The sequence below is a fragment of the Canis lupus genome, chromosome 13, assembly GCF_048164855.1.
Source record: "Canis lupus baileyi chromosome 13, mCanLup2.hap1, whole genome shotgun sequence".
NCBI lineage: Eukaryota > Metazoa > Chordata > Mammalia > Carnivora > Canidae > Canis > Canis lupus.
In genome coordinates this window covers 16,675,704-16,688,062 of record NC_132850.1, presented here as the reverse complement: position 1 = coordinate 16,688,062, position 12,359 = coordinate 16,675,704, and the positions used below count along the sequence as shown (strand labels likewise).

Below are 12,359 nucleotides of genomic sequence, written 5' to 3'. Positions count from 1 at the left end.
GAACAGGAGCTCCCCTGATTTCTCTTCTAAATCCATCCTCTTACCTGTCTGTTTGCTTCCATGTAGAGTCCTAGGGTGCTTACTCGAGAGCAGAGCCCCTCTTTCATGATATGGACATAGCAGCGCACCTGTGATTTGGACAAGTCTTCCCATCTTTCTCCTCGACAGACATTCCAGCAGGCATCATAAGGAGCAAAGGTCAGTGCATTGTCTTCTTTTATAAAACTGAAAATATCTTCAGAATAGACAGAGGAAATAGAGACTCAGTCACATTTTCAAAGAGGATAGAGCTCACACTTTTCTCCTTGGAACTTATTCATGCAGCATGGACCCTGGGGAAATCCCATTAAAACCTTAAAGACTAAGTGAAATTAAAAGAGGTAATGTGCTTTCCTGAACATCTGAAATACTGTATGATACAAAAATGCCTAAAAACGGGCAGCCCCAGTGGCGCAGCGGTTTGGTACTGCCTGCGGCCCAGGGTGTGATCCTGGAGACCTGGGATCGAGTCCTGGATTGGGCTCCCTGCGTGGAGCCTGCTTCTCTCTCTGCCTGTGTCTCTGCCTCTCTCTCTCTCTCTCTCTCTGTGTGTGTCTCTATGAATAAATAAATAAATAAATCTTTAAAAAAAATGCCTAAAAGCAAGTTTGACCAATAATCAAGTACTAGTAGAGAAAATAAAATAGAGAACCCTTGTAAATCATGACATAACATAAGCAAGGGTGCAGGCTTTAGTGACCAGCCATGTTAGCTATGTGCTGCTAGCCTTTAATACCATATCTAGTAGTTGTGCTATGTTAGAAATAGTACAGGACTTGGAGCCAGAGTTATCTGGGCTCCAGTTTTTCAATTCTTAAAACAACCATGTGAGATCTTTTATTGTATGATAAGAAAATGGGCTCAGGGAACTGAGTAACCTGCCTCAGGTCGCAGAGCTAATAAGAGGCAGAGTCAGATTTCAAACTGAGGTCTGTCTGATGCCAAGTCCTGATATCTTAACCATCATGCTACACTCTCTCCATTTATTCATTTGATAAATTTTCTTTTGGAATACCTACTATGAGCCCAGGACTGGCCAGGGACTAGGCAGAGATATGAGAGCAAACAAGACTGACTGCACCCCTACATTCTGGAAAGGAGACAGTCTGGTTGGCCTCTGGTTGAACTGTAATAGTATACTCCTTCACCTTTCTTCTCTTGATAGAAGAGGCTGACTTGAGTCAGGAGTGGAGCTGCCTGGAGCCTAGAGAACAGGGGAACTGAGAAGTAGGGGGCAGAGATTACTCACAACAGTCTAGTGAGGAACTCGGCCAAACCAGAGCTATGAACCAGAGAAAGGACTTGAGGCATGATTAGCCCAAAGAGCACGGTGACCAAATCAGCCTGAGCAAGCCTACCCAGAGCTCAGGGGATGGTGTCAACTACCCTGTCTTGCCTGGTGGCTAGATAAGAAGCTGGTGCCTTGGGACACGCATCCTGGCTAGCTACTCTTTCCAAAGGTGCTGCTACCCCTACCTTACTGCAGCAGCCCCAAGCACTGACCTAAGGACTTCAGCTCCTTTTTCTTTAGGTCCTCTTCTTTTTCATCTTGTCCTTGTTGTGAGGAAGCTGAGGAGAACTGTTTTCTTATCAAGTATGGAATCAGTTCACTCCGGATGGAAGTGATTGACCTAGGAAGAAAGAGTGGTCAAATATGAGAAATCTGACTGGATGCTATGGGATCAAAAACTCTGTGCATCCAAGGAGAAGCCAAATTCCTTCCTGTCATGCCACCTTAGGACTGACAGAGATCAAAAGTGACCTGGATCTGGTAATTCTGGAGAAGTGGAGGATCTAAGTTCTCTATTAGCTTCAGGCTGGAGGTGGGAGGGTAGTGCACTAAATCTAAGAATTTATGCAGAAAATGGTCTTTTACAAGATCTAATTTACACGGTGTGTACATGTGTTTATATGTATAAGTGTATTTTAACATGGTGCCTTAATTTTTAACCAGTAATAAACTATTTGAAAGAAGAATGTTCCAGTCTTGAAGAAAGTTGTTTATTTCTCTTTACTTTTCAAAGATTTATCTATTTATTTTAGAGATAGAGAAGAGAGAGGAGGGACAGAGATGGACAGAATCTCAAGTAGACTCCCTTCTGAGCTCAGAGCCCAATGCGGGGCTCAATCCCATGACCCTGAGATCACGACCTGAGTTGAAACCAAGAGTAGGATGCTCAACTGACTGAAACACCTAGGTGCCTCAAAAAAAAAATTGTTTAAAAATATTAAAAACTTTTCTCCATAAAGGACTTGCTTATCTTGTTAGATTAATCCTAAGTATTTTACTCTTTTTAAACAATTATTTTATTCTTGTTGGTTTGTAGAAATTTAATTTACTCTGTATTTTAATCTTCTAGCCAATTGCCTCACTAAACAATTTTACTAATTCTTTTTTTTGTTTTGTTTTTTAATTCTAATAATTTATTTGTACATTCTGACAATCATACCAACTATGAAAACAACAGTTTTTTTCTTCCTTTCTCATCCCTGTAACAGGGAAGAAGGGACCCAATTTTTAATACAGTGAGTATGCTTTTGAAATAAAGCATAGAAGACTGAGGGATCCCTGGGTGGCGCAGCGGTTTGGTGCCTGCCTTTGGCCCAAGGCGCGATCCTGGAGACCTGGGATCGAATCCCACATCAGGCTCCTGGTGCATGGAGCCTGCTTCTCCCTCTGCCTATGTCTCTGCCTCTCTCTCTCTCTCTCTCTGTCTGTGACTATCATAAATAAATAAAAAATTAAAAAAAAAAAAAAGCATAGAAGACTGAGAGACCATGATTTTTAGTTTTCTCTCTCAAGCTGTGACCTTGTCAGAATTTTATTTTATTTTATTTATTTTTATTTTTTTTTCCTTGTCAGAATTTTAAATCACTAATTAATTTATTTAGGATTTAACAAGCATCTATTAATATGCCAGTTACTATGCTAAGCCTTGGAAATATACTGTTTTCAAGTTGAAAGAATTTATAATCCAGTGGACAGTAGCCTGATCCAGGATTTAAGGAAGAAGGTAGAAGAGGAGTCTGATCAGGTGGGCAAGGGAGCCAAATCATAGAAGCCTTCTGTGGAAGTCTCTAGTCTGGACTGAGAAGCTAGTGGTGACTTTTAAGAAGGAAAGTGACACGATCAGTTTTATTTCTTCGTAAGAGAACTATGGTAGCAGGTAGGCCTGATACAAGGAGGATGAAGACAGGGAGACCAGTTACAAGACTCTGAAAGAGGAGATACTATGGCCTGAGAGAGAGGGGTTAATGTATAAGCAGCCCTATAAACCCGACTGCTGCTACAAACTTCACGCCCCCTCCCCCATCCCCATTCAAAGAAGCTCTGCAGGCTGACAGGGGACCACACAGATGGAGTGTTGATAGGAAGGCAAGACAGAGGCAGAAGCTGAGGAGGGTAAGTAAAATTATGAACCCTGGAGCTACACAGTTCATGGTTTTTGTCATTTTTAAAGGATCAAGTCAGACATCTTAGAAAAATTCTGTGTAAGCTGGAAGCTCTTGTATTGAATTTCAATGTGATTTTTCTCCTGATCCTTTGATGGAGATTAAAAATTTCCATATGAATACAAAGAATGAAACAACACTTACTCTTAGCTCTTTTTCTCCCCTTTTAATGCACCAAACCAGTGTGGGCAGCAAATGTTCCTTGGCCCCCTCTGGTGGAAAACAAGTCAGTTCCCTTTGAAGAAATGACAAAGCATGGACAGCTGGGGGATTTCAGAGCCATGATATTTACATTATGGGCCAAACAGAACCGTCATTGCAAGAAGCAAGCAAACAAGCCTTGGCACACAGCCCCTTAGGGCAGAGCTCTTTAAGGACATCAACAGTGATTTAAAGAGAGGATATGAAGCAGTCCTGCCAGGTCCCACCTGCCTCTGCTGGCACTCAGCATCAGGCTAGTTCCCATAATGCAGTGAGCTCAGAAGCATTACGAGGACATTACTCTTCCTGCTTCCTACTCAAAGTAGAGGCAGCTCAATGCTATGCCAAGAAGTGGGATAGGCCACTGTGAACCTCTGTGAATGTCCTGACCTTCGGGCTGAAGATAAGCAGCTGGACCTACTGCCCTGGGCCTGGGCAACCTCACATTTCCCCTTCCTTCTTCTACACAAGCCTTCTCAGAAACACCTGCCTCATCTCATGACTTCTAAGCTTCCAAGAAATAAGAAATTACAAAGGAGAACAATAGATTTTGTCTATTAATTATAAACAAACAACTCCATCAAATTAAAAACAGAAACTGCTACAAATAAGACAAAAGATTAATATCCTAAATAGATAGATACGTGTTCAAAAAATATTTTTAAAGAAATAAAAATGAAAAGATACAATTTCTCCCCCAAACAAATTAGCAGATTAAAAAAGTTTTTTTTTGGGGGGGGGGATTACCTGGGTGGCTCAGTTGATTAAGTGTCTGCTTTCAGCCCAGGTCATGATCCTGGGGTCCTGGAATCAAGCCCCACGTGAGGTTCTCTACTCAGTGGGGAGCCTGCTTTTTCCTCTCCACCTGTCAGTCCTCCTGCTTATGGTCTCTCAAATAAATAAAATCTTAAAAAATGATTAAAATTTTATTTATTCATGAGAGACACACACACATACACACACAGAGAGAGAAAGAGAGAGAGAGGCAGAGACACAGGCAGAGGGAGAAGCAGGCTCCATGGAGGGAGCCCGATGCGGGACTTGATCCCGGGGCCTCCAGGATCACACCCTGGGCCAGAGGCAGCTCTAAACTGCTAAGCAACCGGGGCTGCCCTGATTTAAAAAATTTTAAAAAAGATTTTATTTATTTATTTGAGAGAGAGAGTGAAGAGGGAACCTTGGGGTGGGGGGTGTGGCTGCAGAAAGGAACAGAGCAGGAAGGAGAGGGAGGAGCAGACTCTGCGCTGAGCCTGGAGCCCGATGTGGGACTCAATCTCAGGACCCTGAGATCAAAACCAAGAGTCGGAGCTCAATAGACTAAGCCACCCAGGCGCCCCTCAAATTAACAGATTTAAAATAATTCTCATTACTGCTAAGGATGCCTTAAGACAGTGACTCATACAATGGGAGCCAGAGTATAAATTGGTAAAGTCTTTTCTGAAAAGTAACTGGCAATACATGGAAAAGGTGCTCAAGATACTCATATTATTTCACCCTCGAATTCTATTTCTTTTTTTTTTTTAAGATTTATTTGAGAGAGAGAGAGAGAGAGAGAGAGAGAATAAGAGAGCATGGTGAGCAGCAGAGGGAGAAGCAGACTCCCCACTGAGCAGATAGCCTGATGTGGGGCTGGGATCCCAGGACCCTGGGATTACAACCTGAGCCCAAGGCAGATGCTTAACCAACTGAGCCATCCAGGTGCTCCTGTAATTCTATTTCTATAAACCTAACAAAGGAAAATACATTATGCTCAATAAATATTTGCTGAATAAATGAATGAAATAATCAGATTATAAAAAGGCTCTTTGAGGGGTGCCTGGGTGGCGCAGTTGCTTGAGTATCTGACTCTTGGTTTTTGGCTCAGGTTGTGATCTCCGGATTGTGGGATTGAAACTTATGTTGGCTCCGTGCTTGGCATGGAGTCTGCTTGGGATTCTTTCTTTTTCTCCCTGTCCCTCCTACTTGTGCTCTCTCTCTCTCAAGTAAATAAATTAAAAAAAAAAAAAAAAAAAAAAAGGCAAGTGGGGTGTGTGTGTGTGTGTGTGTGTGCACGCGCCGCGCCTGAGTAGCTCAGTAGTTGAGCATCTGCCTTTGGCTCATGGCATGATTCCAGGATCCTGGAATTGAGTCCTAGATCAGGCTCCCTGCATGGAGCCGGCTTCTCCCTCTGCCTATGTCTCTGCCTCTTTCTCTCTTTCGTGAATAAATAAATAAAATCTTTAAAGAAAAAAAGAAGGACCTTTGGGAAAATAAAAGGTATTCCTCTTAATGTTATTTATAAAAATTGAGAACCAAATATTCAACAATGGAAGAATAGTAATATATCTATGTAATAGAATATCATATAGGCATAACTCTGTAAAGAATAGTTTAATGACATAGGAAAATACTCGTGAAATAGTACTGAAAAAGAAAATGAAATGCTCATGAAATAATACTGAATAAAGAAAAAACTATTTTTATAGCATGATTTCAAGTGTGTATGTGTATATATAAAAATAAACAAAATAATAGAATGCTATCAGTTATCCTACAGTAGATTTATGGGTAGTATTTTATTTTTATATTTTTTTAATTTTCCAAATTTAATTAGTCATTCCTTATTCCTTCTTCCCTTACTTTCTATGGCATCACTCTCTTGATCTGTTCCTATTTCTGATACCTCTCTCTCCGTTTCCCCTAAAATATTGGGTGTTGCAAAAAGAAAAATTGGTATTTTTCTTTTTGCCTATGATTTCCCTTATGCTATTTATCTCCCTGAGAGAGATCATAACTTCGTGGCTTCTTTGCTACTCATTCTCAAATGTGGACCCATAGTCAAGACCTCTCTCCTTTTCTTTAGTCTTAAATTCCAACTGTTCAATGGACCCTGTCCTTTAGATGACCCACAGATACTTTAAACTCCATGTCTAAAACTGAACCCATCATCATTTCCCCAAACCTCCCCTCACCAACACTGGTTATCTTGCTTAGTGATATGAAGACTCATTTGGTCACCCAAGCAAGAAATCTAGTAATCACCTGACTTTTCTTTCTTCCTCCACTTTTTACATAACCATTCACCAAATATTCTTGATTTTTATGCCCTAAATCTCTTTCAAAAACTGTCAACTTCTCTCCATCTACTGTTACCACTTAGCCTCATCTGCTTGGATTCCTTCAACTGCTTTTAATTGGTCTTCCTCCCTCCAGTCTTACCTCTTGAAATCTGTCCTTCATATTGTAGACAGAATACTCTTTCTAAAGTATAATCTGATCACGTCTCTTCTTCCTTCTATCCACCCCCTTATATTATGGTTTTTCTAAAGTACAAATCTGATCTTATCTCTTTAAATTTAATGCTCAGGATAGTGGTTACTTTTGTGTGTTGTGGGGGATAGTTACTGTCTGGTATGTAGCATGAGGAGAGCTCCTGGGAATCTGGTAATGTTCTATTTCTTGATGAGAATAGTAGTTACAAGGGTGTGTTCACTTTGTGAAAATTTACTGAGCTGTAAGACTGCTCCCAGATATCATTTCTCCTTGGAAGCCTTACATAACACTTCTAGGCTTCTGAACTCTCAAAACAAAGACAACTATATACTGTTTTTAAATCCATATCATTTTTGAGTGTTATGCCAGGAAATTAACAGAGATCATTTCAAATTCTTATAACAATCCTCATGGTAGATATTATTGTCCATATTTTATAAATGAGGTAATTAGGGCTTAGAAAGATTAATTATCTTTAAGGTTAATACAGCTTTTATAATTGGCAGAGCTGAAACTTTCTCCATATCTATTCCAAAGCCCATGACTTCACTATACCACAAGAACCCTATTTACTGCAACCATAGTACTTTCCATAGGATTTATAATTTTTTGCTTATTTTCTCTATAAATAGATATGTAGAAGTGCTAAATAAATATTTGACTAAATGAATGGGTGAATGTGTGAATGACAGAATGTCATCCTTCTAGGCCAAACAGCTAGCAATAATTTCTTTTTTTCTTTTTTAAAAAAATTTATTTATTTATTCATGAGAGACACACAGAGAGAGAGAGAGAGAGGCAGAGACACAGGCAGAGGGAGAAGCAGGCTCCATGCAGGGAGCCTGACGTAGGACTCAATCCCAGGTCCCCAGGAACAGACAGACCCTGGGCTGAAGGCAGCGCTAAACCGCTGAGCCACCCGGGCTGCCCCAATAATTTCTCTTTCTGATTTAGACATATAAAGTAGAGCTTTTCTGATTTGGAATTGTAATGAACTCTAAATATGTTTCTCTATTATTAATATTACTACCATTAAAAAATCCAACATTTGAAAAAATATATGATTATCAGTTCTGAAATCTGCTATTTTTAGCATTTTGCCTTGGTCCCTCTGATCAGGTCCTCTTTGTGGCTATAAGCTTCCAGGGAAGGCCTAAAAATGATGCCTGTGGCAAAGGGAAAAATTTGGCTACTTTTGCATTATGGCTTTTCTCTTTGTAAGCAAATTGTAAGAGCAAATCCTCTAAATGTTTTCCACTTCAAGTCAGTCCTTCAAAATACTAGTTAGGAAAGAGGTAGTACAGGAAACCTACTTTTATAGGGCCTGGAACTCAAGTCTGCAGAGCAGAACATTAAAGGCTTGGGTTTTCTTGCCTTTTCTTTCAGCTCTCACAGCAGAGCTGTAATTGGGAGGATAAGGCGATTGCTGAGTTAACTCTATATTTTGTTTTCAGGCTTTTACCCCCCACCCCCTTTAAAGTAAATAGACATAATATGTAATAGTAAACAAGAAATTATTTTAAATTAAAAGGTACTGGAACACCTGGGTGGCTCAAGGAGTGATCCTGGGGTCCTGGGATCAAGTCCTGTATCAGGTTCCCCTGCAAGGAGCCTGTTTCTCCCTCGGCCTATGTCTCTGCCTTTCTCTCTGTGTCTCTCATGAATAAATAAAATCTTAAAAAAAAAAAAATTAAAAGCTACTGACTTTAAAGCTAGGTATTTGGCATACAGTATTCTGTGATACCATTTTCCTTTTTAACAAAAACACCAAGGGACGTCTGGGTGGCTCAGCAGTCGGGAGTGTGCCTTTCTCGCCCAGGGAGTGATCCTGGAGTCCCGGGATCGAGTCCCACATCGGGCTCCCTGCTTGGAGCCTGCTTCTCTCTCTGCCTGTGTCTCTGCCTCTTTCTCTGTGTCTCTCATGAATAAATAAAATCTTAAAAAAAAAATACTGAAAACTGCTATGAGAATAAATTTTAGTGCTTATAGCTTGAGAAAGAAAAACATGTTCACATCCACAAGCTGGAGAGAATGTGTAGGCTTATGTCAATCTAATAAGCACTCTAAGAATGTATTTGGGTATTTATTAAATGTCTATTGCTTTTAGTTTTTTTTTTTTTTTTTTGCTTTTAGTTTTTTAAAAATATTATGGTAAGTCCAACTCATTAGAAAATTTTTTTAAATAATTTTTTTTGAAATGTAATGTATGGGCACTCTGGGTGGTGCAGCGAGTTGGTGCTGCCTTCAGCCCAGGGAGTAATCCCGGGGTCCTGGGATCAAGTCTCACATCGGGCTCCCTGTGAGGAGCCTGCTTCTCCCTCTGCCTGTGTCTCCGCCTCTCTTTCTCTCGGTCTTTCATGAATAAATAAGTAAAATCTTAAAAAAAAAAAAATGAGGGCAGTCCGGGTGGCTCAGTGGTTTAGCGCCGCTTTCAGCCCAGGGCATGATCTTGGAGACCCAGGATCAAGTCCCACGTCAGGCTCCCTGCATGGAGCCTGCTTCTCCCTCTGCCTGTGTCTCTGCCTCTCTCTCCCTCTGTGTCTCTCATGAATAAATAAAATAAAATCTTAAAAAAAAAAGATGAATGAATGAAATGTAATGTATATTTAATAAAACACATCTATTCCAAAGGTACAGTTTGATGAATTCTGTCAAATGTATCCCACTGTAACCACTACCCCGAATCAAAATATGGAGTGTTTTCATCAACCTCCACCAATTCCCTTATTTTTCTATTATCCTACTCTACTATACTCTAATACTACTTTCCACATTTTATTGTAATAATTTATTTAACCTGTCCCCCTCTCCCTAAACAGTGAGCAACCTGAAGCAGAAGCTTCATGTTTTTATCTTCACCTAGCAACACAGTGCCTGACACACAGTAGGTGATCAATTGAAAGTTAATTTGAGTTCCTACTGTGCACCAATTACTTCTCTTTTTAAAATTTAAAAATTTTAATTTTATTTTTTTAAGTATGCTCCCACACCAAGTATGGAGCCCAATGTGGGGCTTGAAGTCATGACCCTGAGATTAAGACCTGAGCTGAGATTAAGAGTTGTACCTTTAACTGACTGAGCCACCCAGGTGCCCCTGCTCTCAGCTCTTTACAAGTATTTTCCACAACAACCGTCTGGGTCAGGTATTATTCTTCTTAATTTTCAGATGAGAAAAGTAAGGACCAGAAAGTAGACACTCCTCTAAGGTCACACAGCTCAGTTATTAAACATCTCTTGTCAAAGAGAGTGCAGGTTTCTTGTCTCCACAGCTTTCTCTATAGCTTTTCTACTTGGTCAACTATAGAAATCCTCATCTCTTCTTCTACTGATGTATCACATTATTTCTGCTGTCTGAACGATCAGCACATCTCTTCTCATCCCATATACTGAAAGTGTTAGCAATTCAGGTAGGTAGCTAATCTCAAAAGATTTGGGGTGGAAGATATTAACATGTAAATGACTAAAACAACAACACCCCCCCTCCCCCTTAAACACAGGGCAGACTAAGTTGACTTTCATAGGTCAAAGACAGAAGATTGCTAAAGTGTTCTTTCTTCAAGTGGTGTCTATCAAGTTTACTTCTTCCCTTCCATCCTTAAAGGAGTCATCATTTCATAACCAGGTAATTATAAACGCCTCCTACTTACCTTGAAGGAGTCTCCTTCCCATCCAGCATGGTCTATGTTCCCCTGCCAGGTTGTACCACTGCTTATTCCAAAAGGGACTATTCTGTTTGAAGATCTGTATCTCGCTGTTAAGCTTTCAAAGCCTTCTACATGCTGCTCCTACCAACTATTCAAACCCATCTCCCACAACTTTGAGACAAGACCTCCACTATTGTAGCCAGGAACAAAGACACTCTCTTGACTACCATTCTAATGTGTCCTGTACAAAGGTACACTTTATACTTTCCCCAACACGTTGAAGTTTATTACTTTTCAATATAACGCCTTTAATCCCAAAGACTCTAACAGCTGAAGGGTAGATGGAGGGGAGAATGAAGAGATAGGGGTCTCTTTAACAGATCTTGAGACGTGGAGGTAGTTTGAGCTGAGGCTCTAATCATTCTCTATTGTAGCAGGCTCTGGGAAAGTTCCATTTGGCAGAGCTTCTGGCCAGGAGCCACAGAATCGCCAAATTAAAAGGCTTGTCCTCAAGGCACATATCACAGCACTATACTTGCCAGGTGTGGGAAGAGCTAACTGGTGGCCAAATGAGTTACAAAGAAGCTACAGCAGCCAGGATAAAGCTAGCTTTGGTGTAAAACTGCATATCCAGACACTGAAAGCTAAAATTCCATTTGGTTGTATTAAGGAATACTGTTAGTTAATTAATAAATATATTTATTTAGTTAAAAAATAAATTTATTTTTAAAGGTATGATAATGGTATTGAGATATTTGTTTTTTTTGTTTTTGTTTTTTTAAATTTTTATTTATTTATGATAGTCACACACACACAGAGAGAGAGGCAGAGACATAGGCAGAGGGAGGAGCAGGCTCCATGCATCGGGAGCCCGACGTGGGACTCGATCCCGGGTCTCCAGGATCGTGCCCTGGGCCAAAGGCGCCAAACCGCTGTGCCACCCAGGGATCCCGAGATATTTGTTTAAAAGATAAAAAGATTGTTTATATTTTATAGATATATACTCAGATATTTACAGATAATAACAATTGAAATAATTACAGATGAAATTATACCATAATGACTTGCTTTAAAATAATCTGGCATGACAGTGGAGAGATGGGTGGTGGCACATATAAGACAAGATTGGCTAGGAACTGGTAATTGCTGAAGCTGTGTGAAGGATACAGGGGAATTCATTACATTACTTTCCCTACTTTTATATTTGTGTGAAGTTTTCCATAGTAAATAGTAAAACAAAAATAATTTATTGGGACACCTGGGTGGCTCAGCAGTTGAGCGTCTATCTTTGGCCCAGGACGTGATCCTGGGATCCGGGATCGAGTCCCACATTGGGCTCCTGGTAGGGAGCCTGCTTCTCCTTCTGCCTGTGTCTCTGCCTCTCTCTCTGCATCTTTCACGAATAAATAAATAAAATCTTTAAAACAAACAAACAAAAACCCCAAAACAAACAAACAAAATAATAATTTCTACCACTGTTCCATACTCTCTCAACACATCACAGTGCCTACTTCACAAGGCTTTGTTTTCACTTGAGAATAAAAAACCTTAAAGACCAAGAGTTAACTTCATTTTTGGAATAAAGATAGCTCAGGTTGGTGACTGGAAAACAGGTCCTGAATTAATGTCTAATCTTGGCAGTAAGTTTTCTCATTATGTAAAAAACAAAGTCTCTGCAATCTATCCTGGAGCTTAGGCTGCAAATTTCCTAAAGGCAAGGCCTATGTCTGCTTATTTACCACTGATTCCACAGTTGACCTAGCACAATGC

The 12,359-nt window shown here is 40.2% G+C and overlaps 1 protein-coding gene across 3 annotated transcripts in view; it reads right to left on the bottom strand.

Moving 5' to 3' along the window:
- EIF2B3 (eukaryotic translation initiation factor 2B subunit gamma) overlaps positions 1 to 12,359 on the bottom strand; it is a 144,986-nt gene that overhangs the window by 34,262 nt on the left and 98,365 nt on the right. For all 3 annotated transcript variants that reach the window (XM_072772446.1, XM_072772448.1, XM_072772447.1), the window contains 2 exons: positions 1,543 to 1,670; positions 45 to 235 (listed from right to left, as the gene is read on the bottom strand). In XM_072772446.1, the coding sequence (XP_072628547.1) occupies positions 45 to 235; positions 1,543 to 1,670 (319 nt within the window). The remainder of the gene's footprint in view (positions 1 to 44; positions 236 to 1,542; positions 1,671 to 12,359) is intronic.